Raw genomic sequence first — 24,340 nt, 5'->3', positions numbered from 1 at the left:
TAGATAAAGGAATATTTTGGATTGGCATAATTACATAATTATACATCAATATATGGGCATCTTTATATTAATATAACTAGATATATTATCTATAGATAGTGTATATATGTGCATATACAAGAACAAATACATTTGATGAAATATGATAAGCACTTGCTTCCTCTTACTTCTTTTCAAATAGGAAATGGTTCATATTTTCTTAGTGGAATTTATTGCCTGAGGTCTGAATGATAAGTTTTGTTCATTGTGTTTATATGATGGCTTTCTTTCAGATTTTACATATGTCATATAGAAGAACCCATAGTCACATATTCATATGTTTAGGGACATTATTGCTAAAGAAATTATTTTTTTACTTCCTGATCGAATAAAGGTGAATACACAGTTCCAACCGTCCTCCTGGTTTTTACATTTAAATATATAACTTGGAAAAAAAAACAGGTACATAAATTCAACTTTCATTCATTCATTGCTTTTTTAAACCTTTTTTCAAGGGTTGTGGGTGTTAAAATTATTTTCCATACAATATACAGTATTCAAAACATTTTATGTAAACATGATATACAGTGAAGAACATAACATAATACACTATTTCTAAATGTAATATTATAGCACAAATAGCTAGAACTTGTTTTTTTGTTTTTTTAAGTATAGTGTAATAGTCCCAAATAGGTCAATATAATAGAAACATTTGGTTCACCATTTTGTGACTGGACTGCTAATATTATTTATTTTCCAAAGCTTCTTGACTGCACTCATTACTTCTTCTGTCTTCAAAGCATATACAATAGGATTGATCAAAGCTGGTATGGTGTGTGTCAAAGTTGAGTTTATAATTCTGGCATTAGGATGAATGTAGGAGGTCCATACAGCAATGTTTGTACCTACAAATGGTAGGAACAAAATAGCAACAAGGATCAGATGAGAAGTACAAGTTTTCAGTGCTTTAAGTCGTTCCTCTCCTGATGCAATTTTGCTCAGCGCTATGGAAATGCAAACATAAGTGCAGGCTATGAATATTAGCGGAATAAAGACTCCTATACTTACAACAACATTTGCCATAATGATATTTAAAGATGGATCATTACATGCCAGATGATATATTGGTCCATGATCACAGAAAAAGCTTTTCACTACAACAGAGTCACAGAAGGAAAGACGATTAACAAGCCCAACAACTAATGTTGTTAGACTCAACATAACAAGCCATATAAACAGCAACATTGATTTAATAGATGTTTTAGTCACAATGCTATGATACCTTAAAGGGAAACAAATTGCTATAAGTCTGTCATATGCCATCGTGACAAGCATCCATGACTGCACACCTCCAAAAAAAAAAACAAAGAACATATAACTTAAACAGGCCTCATAAACAATGTATCTCCTGTCAAACAGAAATGTGTCTAATAGTTTTGGGATGAGAGCTGTGCTCCCACACAAATCTGCCAAAGCCATGTTGAACACAATCATGTATTTAGGAGTATGAAGTGTCTTCACCAGCCAAATAAGTGAGAGAAGAAAGCCATTCCCCAAAACAGTCATGATGTAGACAAAACACAGGAAAAGATAGAAATATTTAACATGAGGGATGTTGGAAAATCCACTGAGATAAAATATTGCAGGGCGAACAAATGTGGAATTAGACTTAGTAGTGGCTTTTTCTTCTGAATCCATTACAAATAGGTTTCCTTAGTCATAAAAATCACAGATAAAAGCATATAACACAAAGTGAAGCATCTGATCCAAAGTTGCTGTAATAAAATTTTGCCCAAACTACATAAGCAGTGCACTACAGTGAGGCGTCTCATGACCAACCTGGTATTTGTATTTTACCTCTAAGACTGTGATGCAGCAGAAGCAAGTAACTTTGTCACATGGCCATCTTATTTTCTACTCACTGGGTGGCAAAAAAAAAAAAAAGTAAAATTCCAGCAGCTCAGGTTTCAGTGTAATATAATAAAATTATATAAATTTAACATCACATAAAAATACTTAGCTTTTCAGGAGGTAACATTGGGAAGATTATTTTAGATCAGCATGATAAATGAAAATACAGATGCTTTAGCTTTAAATCACATTAAATCGTAAATTTAACAACTGTACTAACAGATTTTTCATGTTATTTTGCATTAAATATGTTAATGCACTCTCTTTAATTTTTGCATTTATACTGATATTTCATGCATCCAAGGAATAGCGCCAAGAAACTAGAATCTAAGTCATGACAAAGGAAGGCAAGGTAAGGCATACTTGAAGATGTTCAAGTTAAACAGGTTAAAACCTACATCTTTCATTTAGTAGTCTGTTTTCTTTACATAATAAATTCAATTACCATTGTTCTTTGAAAAATATAGTTAATTAATATGCATATTTTATACCTGGCTCTATAGTTTCAATCAAAGCTTTGACACAGTTTTCATTGAAAAAAAAAATGTAATCAATCGCAAAGTAAAATGTGTCGCTATGAATCTAACTGTAAGAAACATCCTTAGCAACATAAGCGTATGTGCCCCAGTAAAAGTAGACTAGTGCCAACAAATTCATTTAAACTATATACTATAGTTTCCTTTATAATTTATTTTATCCTTTGCAGTCTCTGTTTATATTCTGCTTCTTCTTTCCTGTTTTATTGTGAAAGTCTTTTGTCTTGTGTGTCTTGTGTAGAGTTTACTTCCCTTGTCTTGTTATTCCTCAATATTCCCGATTTACTTCGGGTGTGTTTCCTATGTGTCTCCAGTGCTTTGAGTCATTCCTCTCCCGACACAATTCTGCTCAGTGCTATGGAAATGCAAACATAAGTAAACGCTATTAATATTAGAGGAATACAGATTAAACTAACTAAGGAAACATATGCCATTATGCGGTTTAAAGATGTATCATTGCATGCCAGATAAAACACAGGTCCATGATCACAGAAAAAGCTTTTCTGTCACGTCCGTTGTGGCAGACGTGTGGAGTTAGTAGAAAGGACCCAAAATGCAGCAGCTCTGGTGCAGGTGAGCATTTATTAACAGGAGTGGATACAAACAGCAATGGCGGGGGAACATGAAACTGGAACCTAAACTGGGCAGAGCTAAAGAAAAACAAGAGCACTAGAAGGCCATAAAACAAAACACGAGTCCAAAACCAAAAGAAGACAAAAAAAGAAACACACCGGAGCTCAAGAAAACAAAGTCCAAAACAGAACAGTTCAGGGGGCCGGCCCGGGAGCCGACAACACAGGAGCCTGAACCGTTCAGGAGGCTGACCTTGCAGACGACAACGGCGGCGACGACGGCACTGGTCCGGGGGCCGGCCGTGCGGAAGGCAATGGCGGTGACGACGGCACTGGTCCGGAGACTGGCCGCGAGGAAGGCAACGGCGGCGGCGACGACGGCACTGTTCCGGAGGCTGGCCGTGCGGAAGGCAACGGCGGCGACTCAGACGAAGGGGGTCTGGGGGCCGCCCACGACCAGTAGCCTGGAAGGTGGCCGATTAACCGCAGACCCAGACGAGGCAGGACCAGACGATGCTGAAGGCAAAGACACGGAGGCAGGACCAGGCGACGCTGAAGGCAAAGACACGGAGGCAGGGCCAGGCGACGCTGAAGCTGAAGCTGGACCAGGCGAAGTCGAAGCTGAAGCTGGGCCAGGCGAAGGCATGGAAGAAGCCGCTGCTGCAGGCGAGGCTGAAAGCACTGAGGCTAGACCAGCTGAGAATGGCGCTGCCGGCGTCGGCGTGGAAGCCGGAGACGGTGGCGCTGCCGGAGACGGTGGCACTGCCGGAGACGGTGGCACTGCCGGCGGCGGCGTGGAAGACAGTGGCGCTGCCGGTGGCGCTGCAGGCTGGGCGGATCCCTTGGATCCTCCTGCGATGACAGAAGACGAAGGCCGGAGCGGTCTCTCGGACCCTCCAGCAGAGACACGAGACAAAGGCTGGAGCGGTCCCTTGGACCCTCCAGCGGAGACAGGAGACAAAGGTCGGAGCGGTTCCTCGGACCCTCCAGCGGAGACACGAGACAAAGGCCGGAGTGGTCCCTCGGACCCTCCAGCAGAAGCCATCACAAAGCCAGCAGGCATGGAGTCCACTAGCTGACATAAAGGCAACTGGCACTGCACTGAGCACTGGCTCTGCCCAGGCAACGCTGACATGGTGCAGTTCTCACTAAACTTCAGGGGTCCAGAATCAGCTGGGGACTGAGACCTAGCCTCTGGGGAAGCCCTGGAGTGGCAAACTGTGCCAATGGTGGCTAAACCATGAAAAGCACCCTGAGTAGAAACAAGACTTTCTCCCTGCATAGAGTGAATGAGTGAAACTGGTAATACCGGAGCCTGAGCTACGGGTAGCGGTGACACAGGAGACAGAGCTACAGGTGACACAGGAGACTGAACTACAGGTGACACAGGAGACTGAACTACAGGTGACACAGGAGACTGAACTACAGGTGGCACTGGAGACTGAGCTGAAAGTGACACTGGAGGCGCTGGAGACTGAGCTGAAAGTGACACTGGAGGCGCTGGAGGCTGAGCTGAAAGTGACACCGGAGGCGCTGGAGATTGAGTGGAGAGCGAGTGAGCAGCTGACACTGGAGACTGAGTGGAGATATATATATATATATATATATATATATATATATATATATACATACACACACACACACACACTGTGGCTAAGACCATGAAGAAGAGCGAGTTAAAGTCTCTTGTGGTCAGTGGGTTGGTTGGGAAAGGTGTGTTCCCTTTGGACGCGGACACTAGGGATGCAGCGTCGGTCTTTGAAAGCTCTGATCAGCCTGAGGTTTGTACTGGGGACAGTGACACCTACTGTGGTCAAACCAGGTGGGGGAAAACCCCCAGCCTCTCTTCCACGGTTTGAGCCCTTCTCTGTCGAATCCAGTAATCCCAGTGTTGGTGCACGCTTAAAGGTACGTTTGGCTCGTCTTGAACTTGAACCAAAGAAAGGGAACGTAAGGATGAGCTTGAATTCAAGATAAAGTGTCGGCAGCTAGAAGCTGAGACATCTATTAGGTTGCGCCAGCTGGAGTTGCAAGCTAACAAATTGTCTCCTGAGCCTTCTGCTCCACCTTCAGTGAAGTATGAAGATAACGTTAGTAATCCTTCAGATAATTCTCCCCCTGCTCCTGCACCTCCAACATTTGATGTAGGCAAAAACATTGCCCTGGTTCCACCATTCAGGGAGACTGAGGTGGAGGCCTATTTTAATGTGTTTGAGCGCATTGCTTTACATCGGCCCAAGGAGGTTTGGTCCCTTTTGCTTCAGTGCAAATTAATTGGTAAAGCACAGGAAGTATGCGCAGCTCTCACTATTGAGGACAGTCTTGTGTATGACAATGTCAAAAGTGCTATACTCAGCCTATGAGTTGGTCCCTGAAGCTTACAGGCAGCGTTTCAGGACCCTGAGGAAATTCACTGCTCAAACATTTCTTGAGTTTGCAAAGGAAAGGGGGATACTATTTGATAGGTGGTGTCAAGCAAGCAAAGTTTCAGAGTTTAACGCACTGCGTGAACTGTTATTGTTGGAGGAATTCAAAAACTGTGTTCCTGAGCATACGGTGCTGTACCTGAATGAACAAAAAGTTGCCACTTTGCAAGAGGCAGCTGTCCTGGCAGAAGAATTTGCTTTGACGCACAAAAGCGTGTTTGTAAATCTGAATCACCCTATCATGAACAAATGAAAGAGGACACAAAGCCGCACCCTCAACAACCTAGGGGTTCCTCGGGTTCCAAGTCTGATAGACAATGTTTTTACTGTCACAAAGTGCGGCATATAGTTTCTGAGTGTTTGGCTCTTAAACATAAACAAGTGCCCCAGCAATTAAAACAAGCTAAAGGGGTTGGCCTAGTCAAGTCGCTAAACTGCCCCTCTAATGTGACCACAAGTGAACCTGATAAGTGTTTTAAACCCTTCATTTTTGATGGTTTTGTCTCCTTAACAGGGTTTCCTGGGGATCCGAAGCCCGTGAGAATACTAAGGGACACAGATGGCTCACAATCATTTCTATTGGCCGATGTTTTACCGGTCAGTGATGAGTCATCCTGTAACACAAGTACAATAGTGCAAGGTATTGGGATGGCCTACATACCAGCACCGTTACATTGTGTTCATGTGCAGTTGAGGTTAGCCTCTGGTTTTTTCAAGGTTGCAGTGAGAAACTTATTTCCTATTCAGGGTGTTGAGTTTATAATGGGAAATGATATTGCTGGGGTCAAGGTACTCCCTGTTCCTGAAGTGGTGGATAAGCCCAGCTGTATCCTAGGAGAGGATGAGCTGTTGAAATCCCACCCTGATGTGTTTTCTGTCAGTGTTCTTACCAGGTTGCAAGCTCATAAGCTGGAGGAAGTGAACTTGAGTGAGACTGTTCTTGGATCTTGCAAAGAAAAGCGTCTGGACTTCTTTAAGTTGCTTGAAGACGTTTCACCTCTCATCCGAGAAGCTTCTTCAGTTCTAAGGTCAAATGGTGGAGAGTCCCAGATATAAACCTAGTGGGAGTAACCCCCCACAGAGGGACAAAAGGCCATCAGGCCATCAGACTGCTGAACACGTCATAGACACCTCAGCTTCACTACTGGAACTTCAACATTATGCACTCCACACTGTATATAAATGCCACTTGTTTTGCACATATTCAACTCTGTATATTTTATATATTTTATTATTATTGTACATATATTTATTAGTTTCAGGTTGGCCATTCTTGTATTTTGCTCGTTTGTGTTGTTGTGTTTGCACATCTCTGTTGCTTGTGGGGCTCGCACACAAGAATTTCACTCGCATGTGCTGTCCCAGTGTGCCTGCACATGTGAGGTGACAATAAAAGTGATTTGATTTGATTTGATTTGAAAAGGACCCCCTGATGATCCTCTAATCGCCTGAGCCAAGGTGTGAAACTGGGTGTGGGTCCCAATCAGCCAGAGTTTCGGGTATGTTCATTGTGAAACCTGGCCCCACCTTATCATACGAATTCCTGAGGTCAGATGGCCCAGGATGTGAGTGGGCGTTAAGGCGTCTGGGAAGGGATCTCAAAACTGGATTATAGATGGCAGAGAGTTGGTGTCGTAAACCCCCGCCTCTGTTCAAAGATGGTCGCTCACAGTGGACATAGATGGCTTCTTTCACTCCTCTTTCAAACCATCTGTCCTCTCTGTCCAAAATGTGAACATTGGCATCCTCGAAAGAGTGTCCTTTATCCTTAAGCTGCAGATGGACTGCTGAGTCTTGTCCTGTGGAGGTGGCTCTTTTGTGTTGTGCCATGCGCTTGTGAAGTGGCTGTTTGGTCTCTCCAATGTAGAGGTCTGGGCATTCCTCGCTGCACTGTACAGCTCCTTTGACTACGATGACCTGGATGACTGAGAACCTTCACAGACATGTTCTTGGATCTGTTCTAACTGAGGACAGAGAGCCGGCTGCTAGCCTTTCTGAACCAGCACTCGATGAACAGGGTCTGACTACTCTGTCTGACGTTCTTCCTTTGCCAGTCTCATCTGTTCCAAGGATAAAGCTGGAAAACGTGTATGAATAAAACTCACAGGAATACCCTAAACAAGAAATTGCATAGATGTTCACTGTGTATGCTTTTGCATCCTTAATAAAATAAATGCATTGGAGCTCGCTACTCCCCTCTGCGAATCTCTACCATATGGCTACCTTTCCTGTGAAGTGGAAGGGTTTGTGTGTCCCAGGAATCCCAGGGGCTATGTTGTCCGGGGGCTTCTGCCCCCTGGTAGGCTCTCCCATAGCAAACTGGTCCTGGGTGAGGGACCAGACAAAGGGTGATTCAGATGACCCCTATGAGAAGAACCCCTTGGGAACAGTTCACCCTGCACGGGATAGGGTTACCAGGGCCCTGCCCTGGAGCCAGGCCTGGGGAGGGTGCCCGAGAGGGAGTATCTGGTGGCCAGGCCTTAGCCCGAAAAAGAGACCACCTGCAGGAGGCATCGTAGGGGTCGGGTGCATTATGTGCCGGGCAGTGGCCAGGAATGGAGGCCCTGGGGGACTGATCCCTGACTACCAAAACTGCCAATTGGGACATGGAATGAAACCGTGCAAAACGTTTCGTTGGCATTGTTGTGTTTGTTGAGGAGAAAACTTACAAACATACAGTACATCACTTCAGAGTCACACAACTGGCGATCAAAGATTTATGTAAATTTGACAAGCTAAACGCACTATATACTGCACAGCAGCGGTCCCCAACCTTTTGTGCACCACGGTCCAGTTTAATGTCAGACAATATTTTCACGGACCGGCCTTTAAGGTGTTGCGGATAAATACAACAAAATAAAATGATACAGACAAAGACAAAAACTGTGGTATTTTGTAAATATAATAATAAACGCGAATTCAGCTGTGTAATTGTGTAACTTTATTAGCAGTATACTCCTGAAATGCGCCAACAACATTGAGAATAACATCCTCCTCTCTGCCCCTTAATGCTCTCTGGTCGCTATGGTAACGCGTAAATATTCCTTTCAAAATAAGACACACAACTACAAAACGGGAAAAGACCCAGGGAAACCGACTTAATGATTAAAAACCCTGAAAACCATACACTTCACACCCGAGCCTCAACTCTCGCGGCCTGGTACCAAACGACTCACGGACCGGTACTGGTCCTGTTGGGGACCGTTGCTGTACAGGAGACACGGCACTAGATTGATTGACAATGGTCTCCCACAATACATTGCAGCGTTACGTCAACTCCAAAGCCCTATTGTTGAGTCACTTCCGGTATTTCAGACAATCCCTTTTCGTCAAGAGCCACTTGTTAATTTGTTGCGGACTTGTTAAAGTGTTTTCTTAAATGTTATTTTGTTGTCAATTTTTTTATTTGTTTTTGTTTTTGTTTTTTTAATGTAAAAGTGTTTTCGGAAATGTTATTTTGTTGTTGATGTTGTAAATGTGATTTGCACTTCCCAGCCACCGTACATTTAAGCTTAGAAACATATACTCACATATGCTTGTGCCAACATAAATCTAACATCTCCAATGTTTTGATTCTGCAATAGTAAGGTGGATCATGAAATGAGGCGAACAGAGGACCGGTCCAATAGAATTTAAAGGTAAGCACCATCTGTTAAACCAAAGTTGGATGAATTCTAAATTATCTGTTCGCTGAGTTAACGATCTTCACTGTTAAATTGGCTCAGTAATGCTGAAACATTAGACCAAGAGACGTTTCTTAAGAACTACAGGTTGATGTCTAAGTGTTTCAGGGCAAGTCGAGTATGGACACTAGAGCAAGAGACTTTTGCAAAGATCTACAGGTTGATGTATAAATGTTCCGAGAAGCGTTGGACGCTTTTAAAAGACACAGAATTTAAAGTATTTTGGAAGCCGGGCTTCCTATAAATGCAAAGTTCAGGGATTGGTATCCCCACCTGACTACGGATGCCTAGCGTGACCGGTTGGACCGGAGATCCAGGTTGGCGTACCTCAGGGACTTGGGACCCCGTTAAACGCTAGTGGTTAAGAGACCACTGGGAGTGGTTAGAGTCCACCCCCTTTTTGCCTTTTTTGGACAGCAGAACTGAGCTTGGGTGCTTATAATCTTAAAAAGAAGCGCTGGGCGCACGGCCGGAAATATAGTTGAATTCAACGAGTGTATAGGAATTGTGTGATTCTTGTTGTTAAAATTGTAAATACGTGGCTTCTATGTGAGGTGGCGAACTTTCTGACAGACTGTTTCGCTGCGATGAAAATATTTAATGGTAGTGGTTAGAGTCCACTACTTTGCCTAGGACAGAGAATTGGAGTTGAGCAGGAAAACATGGTCGACAACAAGTAATTTTGAGATAATGCTTGTATATTGCTGCTTGGCTAAAGAAGTGTGCTAATTGTGCTAAAGGATTGTGTTAAATTCTGCTAAAGAATTGTGTCAATTGGGCTACTGCGAAGAAAAAAGGGTGTAGAAACTGAGGAAATGCAGTAACGTGGAGAGTGTGTGTGTATGTGACAGGAAGTGAAAGTGTCTGCATGCAGTCTGAAGGAAATTGGCTGATGTGAGTGCAACGAATGACGAGAAAGAGACATTTTAAAATGTGGATAGAAGAATCACAGAATGAAAGTGTCAATAAGTAGTGATGAGAAGGATATTAAATAAATGTCTTAGTTTGTTAGTACAGGTGCCCACGGACCTGGATCAACTTCCTTCACGAGCACAGCGGCCGGGTCAAAATGATAGATTAACATAATTGGCATGATACCCAGGCCAGGTTTTGGCTGAAATTTCACAGCTTCACCTCGATGTACATCTTATCCTGGAAAGAAGCTTTAAGGATGGTCAATCTCTTCCTGAAGATAAAAGGCAGCTCCAGACCAACAGCGTCGACTTCAAGAATCAACAGCTGGTGAACAGACAGCAGCACTGACTTAAAACTCTGAAAGGTTCAGCAGCATGTACAAATACTATCGTGGATGGAAGCATGCGCTCTTAATCACAAGCTGGGAAGTTCACCAGTGACATCCTTGTGTGTGAATGGACTTGAGAGGACCATCTGTTTTGCATTTGCCATGCTGGGAGTTAAGCAGCAAAAGAAGAGACCGAAAAGAAAAGAATGAACAGATAAGAAGAAACAGCTCATTGGTCCTCTGATTGCCAAAGTAGTGTAGATTTGACACTTGCTATCAAATGCTGAGGTTATCCATCGCTGAGAAATAACTCTCCAAGCTGCAGGACAACAGGTTGACTTCTGTGAAAAGGAAAATAGACTGGTATGAACAACCAGTGATGAGACAATAAATGTAGTTTTAAAATAGTAAATTGTGAGATGGCTTCTGCTGATTGAGCAATACAAGTGATTTACTGTATGAAGGAGATTCTTTTTTGTGGTAATATTTCAAATATGCATTTCTGTTGTCCTGTCAACCCAAGTTGACAGGACAGTGGGTTATGTGGGTTATGAACTGATATGAAAATTAGGTGATCATTGTTAGATTAGGAATAGATGGTTTGATCTCACAAGTTAACAGGATGTAGCAGAGTCTGTTAGAGTAGAGACTAAAAAAACCGAGTTTCCTGTTTCTGATGCATGGGTGAGGTTGATATACACCTCTGACTATATGAAAATAAACTTGCTTTGTAAAATACATGACAGCATGTTACAATATAATTGAGTAAAGTGATTGGGTCTGTGACTAAAATGAGTGCAGCAGTGCAGACCTGGAGAAGAAATTTACAATCTAGTCATGAAACAGTGGCATGAAGTTTTTAGGAAGTGGTTAATGGAGAACATTAGTGTTGTGTGAATTTTGCAGTTGCTAACAAAATTCTCTGTGTATTTAGCAGCATGCCAGTTGATCCCAGACTCTCCAGAATTGTGGAGCACTTGTGGGCAACCGGCAAATATGATGTGGGGAAAATGAACAGAGGGGGTGACACTTAAGTCTGAGTTCAGACCAGATAAGCATCAGCATTTAATTAAAGCTAGAAGCAGTGACGACAGCACTGAATCTCGTGTTACCGGAAGTTCTAATACCTACATCATATTGTTTTATTGGGAGCAAGGGCTTTTCTGGTTTTTTTTCCCTTTTTAAGAGAAAACAGTTCATGTTTGGACGGGTTCTGAAATAGGTCTAATATTTTATATGTAACAGTGCACTTAGACCCATCATTGGTCAAGATGGCGCCAGTGTGTACGGCCTGCCGTCGGACTCTGTTTGTACTAGTGTTTTATTTTTACTTTGTTTTAAAACATGCTAACTCTCTGCTTGTATATGATCGCCAAATGGTGCTGGCTATAAGATCCTCTCAGTTAAAAAATCTTTATTGCAATCGTGGATATCAGGGAACCTTCTCCCCACCGCTCCTGTCAGGAGTTCCAGCTTGCCTCCGCTGTGTTTCGGTGCTACCTCAACCGAGAGGGCGCCGTGGGAAACGCAGTGGCTTATTGGTGAGAATGAAGGCTACCTGGACACGATTTTGAAAAATACTTCACCCTGACACCTGTTGTCGGGCTTACGACAACAGGTTCCTCAGACACCTGTGAAAGGTTCCTGCAGTTTTTTATCAATAAGATAAAACATCTTCGATCTATGATCGCCGATCTATGATCAGCTGCAATCTTTTTTTAAATGGACGCAATGTTCTTGAGAGGTTTCAGTCTGGTTTTAAAACTCTTCATAGTATAGAAACTGCACGTTTAAGAGTTCTTAATGATCTTTTATTAGCCACTGACTCAGGTGACTCAGCTGTGCTTCTGCTTCTGGATTCTCCATTTATAGGTCTAATTTAATAGCTCTACGTCTAATTTTTAGAAAATATAACATTTGTTTTCATTCATATGCTGATGATACTCAGATCTATCTTCAACTGAAGGGAAATAGTTCTGCCTCACTAGAGGCAGAACTAGAGGCAGTGTCTCGGTGAAGTTAAATCTTGGATGGCCTCTAACTTCCTTAACTTCAATGAGAACAAAACCGAAGTGATAATTTTTGGACCAAGTGGCAATCCCAGCACCTCTAATTTTAACCTGCACAGTCTTGAGTCTTTTGTCAAATCGCATGCCAAAAATTTAGGGGTTAATATTTGACAGCAATTTCATCTTTGAAAAACAGATGAGCTCAGTCGTACAGCAGTCTTTCTTCAAACTGAGGCTTTTATCTAAGGTGAGATCATTTTTATCTTTTAAAAACATTCAACGGGTGATTCATGCTTTCATTATATTCCAGCTGGACTATTGTAACTCCTTATATGCTGGAGTTAGCCAGACCTGCCTGGCAAGGCTGCAGTTGGTCCAGAATGCTGCAAACAATGGTTTCTATGATCATTTTTCTATGATTTTATGGTGATTTGTGTGATTACCAATTCAGGTACAGATAAAACGTAAGATTATAATGAACCATGAGTTCCCACAACTCCGGATTTTTTCCTAGAGAACCAGCGAGAATCACAAATCATTCCAGGCATAGCAGATGGCACAATCAGTGATTGAGGTCAAGGGTCGTGTCATTTGGGGTGCAGCAATAACCACGAGGGGGTTGGCGGAAATCCAGAAGGACCAGACCAAGAAGGACCAGCACGCTGAGTCAGTTGAGTAAGAGAAACACCCAGACCTCAACAAAAGGGGGCAGATTAATCCCCCAGTCTGTGGAAAAAACCTCAGGGTAGTAGAAAAAAAGTAGAAGCTGGAAAGTAATGGGAGGTCTGAGAGTATTAGCTTTACTAATAGTCTGTGTGATTTTTATGTTATGTTAATTGCCCGAACACAGTGGTCATCCCCTATCTGGTCCACTCGTTAAAGGGGGACAGACTGTCCAGAGAGGGAAAAAAGCGTGGCAACTAAGAGAACTGACATGTAATGGGTATAGAAATAGCAACCTGGGGTTAGATTGGCTAATTCAAAATATAAAGGAACAAAAGGTGTCAGACTGTGCGGCGGGCGTAGCCACTTGCCTAGGGATGGGTATCGTTTAGGTTTTATCCGATACCGGTGCCAAACCAGTACTTTTGAAACAAAACAGTGCTCAAACCGGTGCTTAAAGAATGGAGAACACAAAATTGGTCCAAAAACCTCTCATGTTCAGCTGTTTTTTTGTAAAAAGATAACAATGTTAGCCTTTTCTGCAGCTATAGGGCATATATGGTGTCACTCTTGGCTGGAAGCAGTGCTTAAACAATGGAAAAAACACAAACTTTGTCCAAAAACCTCTCATGTTTAACTGTTTTCCACTTTTTCTTTGGTCATTTTAGCCTTTTTGGCCAGGGTGAAGGGAGTATCTGCCATCAAACAAGAAGACAGCCGCATGTAGCTATGATGATGTTTGCTAGTTCACCTTACATGCATTAATGTAATAATGTGGTTAGCCTACTCAACGTAAATTACACACGAACAACATTAAGCTACTCACGCAGAGAAGAACGGCTGTTGCTGCCATTATCATCCGTCATCATTTCTGCTACACTGGCAGGGCTAGGGGCCAGGACTCTACTCTTCGGGTTTTTGGGGGATGTTGCTCCAGGTCCGATAACTGGCAACCCACCCGCAGTAGATGTGCACGGTGTGAGGTCTTGCAGCAAGCTATGAAATAGGGCGCATTTCTCGGCTTTTAAAAAAAACGCTATGCGTCGCCAGGTGTTTCATCGGATTTGAGGTGTTACCTCCTTTGACAGTATGACAGTATCACCTTGAAGCACTTGTTGCAGTCCGCTGAGTTTGCATCTTTTGCTGTGAAGTACAGCCATACTTTTGACTGCTTCGCCTTGGGCATTTTAATCTGTAGCTCTGCATAAAAGACCGTACGTGCCTAGACCCGCTTACTATCCTCTGAAACGTAAAATGATTGACTAGAATCTAAAGTGTATCACAGCTTAGGAAAAAAAAGCACCGAAATGTGCGCTGCTTTTCGGTCTGGTTCCTACCGTTTATGTCAGAACCGGTGCCATCATGGCACCGGATACCGGTACCCATCCCTACACTTGCCCACACCTCTTCACTGAACCTGGCCCTTTCTATTCAAATGACACGTGGGGATTTGGTTGTATGCTTAAAATAACCAGAAGTGCTGTTTATATAGGAAACTGCTAAACTCTCTCCAGCCTGTTTCCACCAATTGACAATAAAACTAATCTAGGACATTTTACCCCAAGAAAAGCTAACTATACCTGTTTTGATTTTACAGTGAGCAACTAGGGAAGTCAGATGTATGATGCAGGAGAGATCCCAGTGGACTGGTGTACGGTGGTGTATCCAGCCCAAGGGAATGCCTCCAGGGAAAACATGACATAAATTGGCCCGTGGGCAAGATCGGCTTTGTACTATTATGCTGGGTGAAAAGGAGGTAAGGGTCTCAGGAAACAGGGCAGGGCAGCTCACAGCCCGGCGTAGATGCCAGGTGCTGTTCTAAAGGTCCACTTACTTGTGTGACTTATTTGTGGGGTTTCTAACATATATGGACACCATAGGGGTCCCTAGGGGAGTCACATTAATCGCATAGATCGCATTAATTATATACATTACAATGTCCTAAGGTCCTAAGGGGGTGTATGTGCAATGTATAGAGATATGTGTTGCACTTTCATCCCCAAGAACACTGCTCCAGACAGTTCTGTAACCAGAGCCTGGAAGGCCTCAGAACATTATCCAAATCAATACACGAACAATGAAGAATACACAACCCATTGGAGGAATGCATGATATCTATGTTTGGGCAATGGGAAGGTTTTATTTTGTCTATTATTAGTAAACAGTGGCTCCAGTGTGTCATATTGTGACCTTTACAAGATGGCGCCTGGATTGAAATTAAAGTAGAGCAGAAAAACATGAATGTCAAGCAATTTGCATGACTGTAATGTCGGTGATATCCTACTTGGAGATTGTGTTGAAACCCCATGAAGAGAATCTATAAGAAATTAAATTGATAATTGACTTTGAACCATGGGATTGAAATCACTACATTCGTAGCAATTCCTATCACTAGACACACTGAAAAGCTAATTTGACCTCTTAAATCTGTTTTCACATAGAATGTGTAAATGTCACAAGCTTTTTAAAGTTAAGAGTGTGTCTTTGTTTGGAGTAGACTTCATCTGCTATTACCTTTTTAATTAACCATAAGCAGTGGATGATTGTAAATGCCAGTCAAGTATAATTTCTTATGTGTTGAACTGGAATGTTCTGGTGAGCACAGGTACCAGTAATACTACACTAAAGTACCAAGAAAGTAGATTTTTGCAATAAAATAACTGTAATATATCATACAGTTGTGTTTTCCAATGAGAAAGGCCGAAATTAGATTTACAGTTTTTATTTTACTTTTAAAATGATTTACCTTAAACTGGTTTAAAGTGCACTTAATGCTAAGGTGTCACAGCTAAATCATACTCTGGACATAAGTTTCCACCATAAAAAGTGACAATTAAATAACTACACAAAACTTAGAGACCAAGACCATACACAAAACAGAAACTTCCACTAACACGTCTAGATAGCTTGAAAGTCACAGTAGGGCTTTTATTAACTGCCTTGAGGTTTAAAGTCAAATGAGAATACTTCAGAATGTAAAGAAATAAATAAAATGCATATTTACACTTTGTAATGTTCATTGACCAGCATCAAATACACTATTACATTAGACTCTTTGTTCACCTGAAAATATGTTAAACGTTTATTTTGTGGCCCAAAAAGAATAATAAGAGTAATATTAACACTAACTAGCTGCCACCATTATTGACTACTGCGCTGGGCTGCGCTACGAATTCTGGGACACAGCTTCTTCTTCTTCGGGGTTTAATGGCAGCTGGCATCCTTGTACATGCAGTGCTGCCATCTTCTGTTTCAGTCCGTTATTACACTCTTAAATCCTACTACTTATTCCTGCGTCTTTTGGGATCTTACAAAGCTTCAAACGACACGTCAACTATTAAATTAGTTGTCGACAATTTTAATAGTCGACGTAATCGTGACTAGTCGACTAATCGTGGCAGCCGTAGCTGGGAATGCCTAGCAGAGGCCCCAGTCCGTGAGATCTTTAATGCACACCTCCAGCAGAGCTTCAACAGCATTCCAAGGGAGACTGGGGACATTGTGCACGAATGAACAATGACAATGCTGCCCTTTGTAACTGATTTCAAATCTATCACTATCTATCTAGTGTGGACGTAGCCCCAGGGTCCTGTTCACGAGTGATGGGAGAAGGTAGTGGAAGATTGACAGACGGATTGGTGCTGCGGCTGCAGTGATGGTGTGGTGAAGAGGGAGCTGAGTGTAAAAGTGAAGCTCTCAAAATTAGTTTTGTCGCTGATTCATTTTTGACCTCTTGCCTCAATTTTATTCTGCAACTTAGACATCCACATTACGCACACTCTCACATAACACATACATATAGGGCCTTGGAGGTGGGCATGTTTTACAGCATCCAGAGGATGGTCGGTGTATTCCAACCCACCTCTGGCTCTGGTGCCCTACCCTCAATTTTAAATGCATATAGACACTGAGGGTTTTCGGGAGGAGCCGTGCTGCTCTCTGATAGGAAGCAGGAACCATGCTCTCCTGTGTTTTAAATGCACTTTAGAACAGCACACAGCAACACTACATATGAGTGGGCGGAGGGAGGTTTGGGGTCTTCACTCACCCTGGTTCTGTTAGCCGTCAGGGCTGGGGGACTGGGAGGAGATGCTGGCCGTCAGATTGGGTTATGGGATGCGGGGCCTCCCTGCTACTGCAGAGAAGGAGGTTGTCCGCTTGCCTCCATCCCAGAGAGAAGGGTTACATCTCCTGGGTCTAGGTGCGGCTTGGCCCTCTGGGGGCGGGGGTACCTGGACCTAGGTTATAGAGTATGTTTGGGGAGTGTGACTGTCTGTGCAGTGTCTATTTGTGTCTATTTGTGTTACATTAATTTCCTGGAGACTTATCCTAACTCTACCCATCACAAGTCCCTGCCTGAACCTTACCCTAACCCTGACTCAAGCCTTCACCCTAAAATTGAATGATTTACCTTGCAATTTGTCATAAAGTAGGCGAGACCTCACAATATGAGTGTGTAAACAAATTTGTGTCCCCACAACAATAAGTAATACATGACCACACACACTGACACCCACACAGCAATATTGGTATGGCAGGGATCTGGCCCACACAATGTGCTTACACATGGCCCCTATACTGCAATGAATAACGGCCCTTTGGTGGCCTAGACCTTGTTTGCCAGAGGTGGCCCACGCATGGACCAGCACAAGGCCAGTTTCAGACACCCTGGCCGTCCTGTGCTGGCCCATGTGTGGATTACCTCTGGCAAACCTGATCTGGGCCACCAAAGGGCCATTATTCATTGCGGTATGTGGGCCATCTGTAGGTGGTGTGCAGCCACGGGCCAGTTGTAGACACACTGCTGGCCCTGTGCTGGCCCAGAACGGTTTCAGCTCTGGCCCTAGATGTCAGCATAATGTGTACCTTAATCAAGCCATGCAATAACAGCATGTGCCAGAACATGCAAAACAGTGCAAAAGTAACATGCCGAAACTCTGTTCAGACAGTGAATGGACTGATTTTTATGTAGCGCTTTTCTACTCTCCCAGATTACTCAAAGTGCCGGCTTGATACCAGATCCTGGCCAGACCTGCTTGCTATGTGGGCACTAACACACACACAGACACAGTTACTTTACCAACTGACCCCTGAGCTCCTAAGTGTCTCTCAAACCTCATTCAGGGATCCACTCCTCTACTTCACTGTCACTCCCTGAAAGCTCACTGTCCTCACTTTCTGAGGACAGAAAGTGCACATTCCCTTGGTTTCCTTGCATAAAAAGTTTTTACATCCATGTCCTGTAATTATGAGTAGATTGTAAAGTAAAAAACATTGACTATGATCATATAAATGCACACAAACACATCTCTACACACATATCCAAATGCATTATATTGCCTGAAAAAAATTGGGCTACCTGCGCAGTGTTGCCTTGAGGCAACAAATGACAATGAACAGTTTTACAGTATAAATACATTTTAAAAAAGTAGAACAAACAATCAAATATGCTTCTTAACATATTCATGCACATAAAAGTATTTTTAATATACATTTATTTCACTATAAACATGTAAAACAGTGATCTTTATCTTGCCTCCTAATGGAGATGTCTCTCATGTAGTGCAGCTTGCAGAAAGGGGCCCTGCCCCCCCCCCCCAAATCAAAGTCACACCACCTCCAACTCATCATTTTATTGGAAAGAGATGTGCCTGGTAGCATTGTTTGGAAAAAAAAAAGTTGGTTTTTTTTGAAGGGCCACTGTAAGGCATGAAAATGTTTGTTGCCTCAGGGCAACGCTATGCAGTAGAGGGTTCTAATGTCACTATCAAGTAAAAATTTCAACTCTTCTCCAATGTTTTGATTCTACAAAAGTAATCACATCACTTAACTTTCCACCTTATAAACACCAGCACTACCATTGCAAGCATTTTACATGCTGATATTTGGCTTTCAGTCAAAGCAGTGTTTGCCTTTGTGCTGCCTCACAGAGAGACAAGCTGGCACAGTGAATTTATTAGAAATCGTGGATATGAAAAAGTTAAAAAAAAAATGCATTATGTTTTGCTTTCTTCACTAAAAAAAAACCCTCCTAGAAGAAAATTAGACCAAGATAAAATAATTGCATTCTGTTTTGAAATGATTATCAGCACAGAGACAAAAAAATAGGTGAGACATTCAATGATTTTTTAGATACTATTGCTTTTTAAACACCCCATAATCACCTTGATCACAAATAATACGTGCATCCTAACAGACTTTTTGTGTTATCATTGATTACATTTTGTTTAAGAAATAATCTCCATTCCTATGAAATTACTTGTTCTTTTATTGCAAACAGTCTTAACTCATAATGACATTAGACAATTCTACTTTAAATTCTATTTCAAAGGACAGATTTCAAAGAAACACAAACATACACAATATATAGTGCAAACAAATGCTCACATCACTGCTAGTATTAAATTGTTATTTTGGATTTTCCTCGCCTTTTTAATAACCTTTTTAAAGATTCTTTTATTTCTTGTGTTTGCAGAACATAAATTATTGGGTTCAACATGGGAGGGAAGACCGAAGTCAAAGACAGGTTTATGATCCTAGCATTTGGTTGTATTTTTTCCATCAAAGTAAACGTAGTTAACAGTGGAATAAAATAGATTGCCACTAATGAAAGATGGCCAATGCATGTTTTAAAAGCCTTGAGTCCTTCTTGAAGTGTGGCCACTTTAACCAGCGTATAGCCAATATAAAGGTAACTTAACAGGATAAAAGCTAGAGGAAGCCAAAATATAATCACTGGGTACAAGCAAGCAATGACATAGCTGGGGAAATGGTCATTGCAAGCAAGTCGGTATATCTGACCATGGTCACAAAAATAACTATTAATAACCACAGATTTACAGAAAGAAAGTCTTGTAAGTAGTCCAACTGAAATTAATACAGCAATAATAGTAAAAACCCAAAGTGAGGCAATCAAAGAAAACATGAACCTGTGGGTCACCTTTACTTGATAGTGGAGTGGAAAGATGATGGCCACCATTCTGTCATACGAGAGTGCCACCAGATTAAATGACTGCAGTGACAGACAAGTGTAGCAAAAAAACAGGAATGTTAAACAATCGTTGTAGGGGATATAGTAGTGCCCAAACAGAAAGATGTCAAGAACCTTTGGCACCAGGGCAGTGTTACCAAACAGGTCCACAAATGCAAGGTTAAAAACTGCAATATACTTTGGAGTTCTCAGATTATGATCCAAGTATATTACAGCCATCACAACTGTGTTTCCCACCACAGAAACAATATAAACAAAAAATAGAAAGACATAATATAATGTTATGTTTGGGATTCCAGTTAAACCACCTATAATGAAAAATGCAGGATGTACAAAAGTTATATTTTTTCCAAGAGCTGAGTTGAATAACTCCATTGCAAAGATGCCTACAGCACAGTGGTGTCCACACAGATGCCTCTCCTTTGCACTAGTATCATGACTCTATACTCTTATGTAGATGGAGGAAAGCACCTTACTCTCAGGGGGAAGAGCTCTGTTTATGTTTACCTGTTTTCAAAGAGGATGCTAAAGAGAAGCTGTCTTCTTCTGGATATCTGGTAAATAATGTGTTTAAATGCATTTAAATCATTAAATGTGAAGTTTATTTCAGTACATCTGAATGCAATCATGTTAAAAATATACACAGAACCGTCAATGCATTTTTTATATTTCATGTTGCAATTGGATGGATGATGTTTCAACTAGTTTACTGTTTTTATATGAGCAATTAGTGTAAGAAATAAACAGCAGTCAGGAAAGTGTGAAAAGATACACTTTATTATCACATCAGTCTATAACGTTGCACAACTACGACTTTGAAGTTTTGATAGAAATATTGTGATGAACACTAATATTTTTTTTTTAATTTCCCCACTCGCCCATGTGGGCAGACTTTTAGCCTTCAATCTCAGGTTCTCTACCAGAGGCCTTGGAGGTTGAGGGTCTTTGCTGTCCCTAGGACTGTATTCTTCTGGACAGAGATCTCAGATGTCATTTCAGAATCAGAATCAGAAAGGGTTTTATTGCCAAATGTTGAGCAGGTTTACAACATTAGGAAATTGCTGCGGTGCTTCAGTGCAAACATACTGTCATCAATTACGCTTAGACATGAAAATAAAAATAAGAATAAGAATTAAAAGTGCTAAGTAGATAGATATATACATGAGTGCAGGTGGTGATCAGTGCCAAACATGGAATGATGCAGTGAACACAGCGTAGGGTCATGTGTTAGTGGTGGGAACAGTCATACAGTTATTATACACAGAACTGTCAATGCATTTTTTATATTTCATGTTGCAATTGGATGGATCTCCTCCTAGGATCTCCTTTTCTTTCTCAGGTTTCTGCTGCCTGAGATATTCACTAAGCACATAGTCAGTTGAATCTTTGTTGTTTCAAATAACAAAGATAGCTGGATAGTGGCTCTGACATTCATTAGTCCTCGGCCTCCTTCCTTCCACTTAGCGTGCAATCTCATGGTGCTGGACCTGGCGTGAAACCCTCCATTTGTCGCAAGGAGATTTCTTTTCTTGATGTCAGTGGATTCCATTTCCTCTTCTGGCCAGCTTATTATCCCAGCAGGGTATCTATTAACTGGCAGGGCATAGATGTTGATTGTCCCATTCTTGTTCTTCTCATTCAGCTGACTCTTCAGGACTTGCCCGTCACTATGCAGGTATTTGCCAGTTGCAGTTTTCCTGGTGATCTTGTTTCGGTTCCCATTTGCCTGTGGATTCCAAGACACTCATAACTATTCTCGATGTCTCCAATGTTGCCTTCTGGTTGTGCAATTTAGCGACCGTTGTCCCAATGGCCCCATGGTTATGGTTTGTTACCATCCAACCATGCTTCTCCAGTCCCAATGACGCTCATACAACATAACAGAGGTTAAAGAGGTATTTATAATCCTAGCATTTGAAGGTACTATATATAAATATATATACATATACTAAGGAGGAAATGGATTTATTTTAATTAAAGATGACCTGTGCAGGTTTTAAAGCCTTCATTCTTCTCTATATGTATAAATTATTAAGAAAGAATGGCCAGTACTTAAAATATGTAAGATGCACAAAGGATATATTTTTCTGAACAGCTGAGTTTAAAAAAAGAAAACATAAAAACTTTTTTTGTGTTAATCTTCTATAAAATCAAAGCCCTGTATTCTTTGTTCAGGCAAGCTTTGTTTAGTGAAGACTGGATCCACATAGATGCAACACTGTTCTGTCACTTACAGCAGCTGTCTGTTCCCCGGCATCTTCAAATCAGGTAATCTAAGCTTTATGCAGAGAATTTAGTGAATAGTGGTCACTAGGGCTGGGTATCGTCACTGATTTCTAGAATCGATTCAATTCCGATTCACAAGGTCCCGAATCGATTCGATCCACAAATCGATTTAATTCGATTCGATTTGAATCTGGGAAATTTTGACAGTCAGAAATATTATAATTCAGATCAGTACATTTACATATTTTTGTATCTATAAAAAGGAAGCTGACACACGCAAGACTTTATCAAAGGTGTGAGCGTCACAGCAGATGCCTTTGTGTCAAAGTAGCTGAGGATAAAACACAGAAAAACATGAAGGCGATTTTCCTGGCCTAGATTTTATAAAAATATTCTGCAGTACATCAAAAACGAAAGAAAACCATTAATCAGCATATGAACATTGCCTCTGAAGTTACAGCGGTTTTATTAGAGACACGGCGTTTTGCATTTTGCATAATTTTTAAAAGTTTACATTTGTTCAGTATTAAACAGCAGAAATTAGGTTTTCTTTTCGGAAGTATATAAAACGGAAAAAAAAACGTAGCCCGACAGCGCTGTAAACAACGGTAGACTTGTGCCTAACAAGCAAGCGAATAATGAAGTACAGAGAGAGAGAGAGAGGGGTGGGAGGGAGAGAGAGAGAGAGAGAGCTGTGGCTCGTGGTGGAAGCAAAACAGTAAAAGAGTGAATTCATGACAATGTTTATGTGAAGCGTAGTTTGGATCTTCTTTTGCTGCTGGTTCGGTTAATATTGTTTTGGAGAGACATCAAACTAACAGCTTTAGAATCAGCGCGTAAAGGGCGTGAACACAAAGCGCGGACCCGCCGACAGATCAGAATCAGCGAACTGTCGGCTTTCAGCCCCGACTGTGAGAAAGGCGACATCTAACTGATTCTGATCCGCAGGTTGCGCTGTGTGTCTAAGTCTTTGTGCAGAATCCGTGTTCCTGCTCTCATTTACTGTCTTAGCTGTTTGGTGGTTGTTGAAAGTTTGTGAGGTTTTACCTGAGATTCTGGCATTTCGGGCAAAATAAATTTATATTAAAAAATCGATTCAGGATTTTAATGAATCGATTTTACGTTATCCAAGCCAGAATCGATTTTAATAGATAAATCGATTATAAAAACCCACCCCTAGTGGTCACTAAGTAATGGCTGAGCTTGCTTGACATTTCTAGCTTTCTTTCAGTTTGGTCAGATCTTCACATTTTATTAAAAAATCGGTCAGACTTTTGTTAAAATGGTATTTGCAGTAATATATATACATTTTCATGACAGACAAAGGCAGGAGTACATGCTGAAATATTCTTAGATCAAACAATAAATAAATGTCTTTAGCAAGTTACTTTTAGTTTCAGTGTGAACTCCGATAAAACAAAGTATAGAAGAGAAAATATGTTTCTCTACATACCTGTTTTAAAAAAGTATACTTTGATTTGATTTGATTTGATTGAATCTTTATTTTGAACATGTTGAAAAAGTACAACAAAATAGAATTAAAAGAGACAAATGAACAAAGCAAAACAAAAGGATACTTTAAACCAGTGGTTCCCAAACTTTTTTTGCTAGGCCCCCCACCGAAAATGGAGATTTTTTAAAGCTCATTTTTTTCCGTTTATGTGTGGACGAGGAATACAGAGTGTCACGCAACGTCAAAGGTATGTGCCTTTTTTCACGTCACGGTGTGCGCCACGTTTACATGAGATAAATTGCAGAATGGGAGATAAAGACAAAATACTGTTACTGTTAATCTTACTATCTTCTGGTTTTACACGCTTACATATACACACGCAGTTACTGTCCCTCCATTTAGAAAGGCAGAGGCGTCACGGTGTGATTATTTTACTGTAGTTGTTTTTTTTCATGTGTAATAATATTCAACATTGCTATTAATTCATTTTTCAAAAAACGCCTCTCTGTGCAAAATGGGTTTAAAAACATAAACAACTGTAGGATACTGTTTGCCTGTGATTTGGAGAGCCCAGTGCGTGCTCCCGACACAAGGAAAACCAATTCTGCAGGGGAGACCTACCTCGGCACTTGTGCAGGTGAAACCAAA

At 41.5% G+C, this 24,340-nt stretch overlaps 2 protein-coding genes across 2 annotated transcripts; both read right to left on the bottom strand.

The window, feature by feature from the left end:
* Window positions 1-696: 696 nt before the first annotated feature.
* Window positions 697-1,677, bottom strand: LOC102212897 (olfactory receptor 1-like). The gene has a single exon (XM_013907969.1). It carries the CDS (start codon window positions 1,675-1,677, stop codon window positions 697-699), a length of 981 nt encoding a protein of 326 aa, XP_013763423.1.
* Window positions 1,678-19,422: 17,745 nt separating this feature from the next.
* Window positions 19,423-20,388, bottom strand: LOC102212615 (olfactory receptor 1-like). Its single transcript, XM_005754818.1, has one exon. It carries the CDS (start codon window positions 20,386-20,388, stop codon window positions 19,423-19,425), a length of 966 nt encoding a protein of 321 aa, XP_005754875.1.
* Between the last annotated feature and the right edge of the window lie 3,952 nt (window positions 20,389-24,340).

Source organism: Pundamilia nyererei, unplaced genomic scaffold (genome assembly GCF_000239375.1).
Source record: "Pundamilia nyererei isolate P.nyererei 1_Seehausen unplaced genomic scaffold, PunNye1.0 scaffold00671, whole genome shotgun sequence".
NCBI classification, from domain to species: Eukaryota; Metazoa; Chordata; class Actinopteri; order Cichliformes; family Cichlidae; genus Pundamilia; species Pundamilia nyererei.
This window is presented reverse-complemented; position numbering and strand designations above follow the sequence as displayed.

Coding starts and splice junctions, on each gene's coding strand:
- LOC102212897 (XM_013907969.1), bottom strand. CDS start 1,677: ATGGATTCAGAAGAAAAAGCCACTACTAAGTCTAATTCCACATTTGTT.
- LOC102212615 (XM_005754818.1), bottom strand. CDS start 20,388: ATGGAGTTATTCAACTCAGCTCTTGGAAAAAATATAACTTTTGTACAT.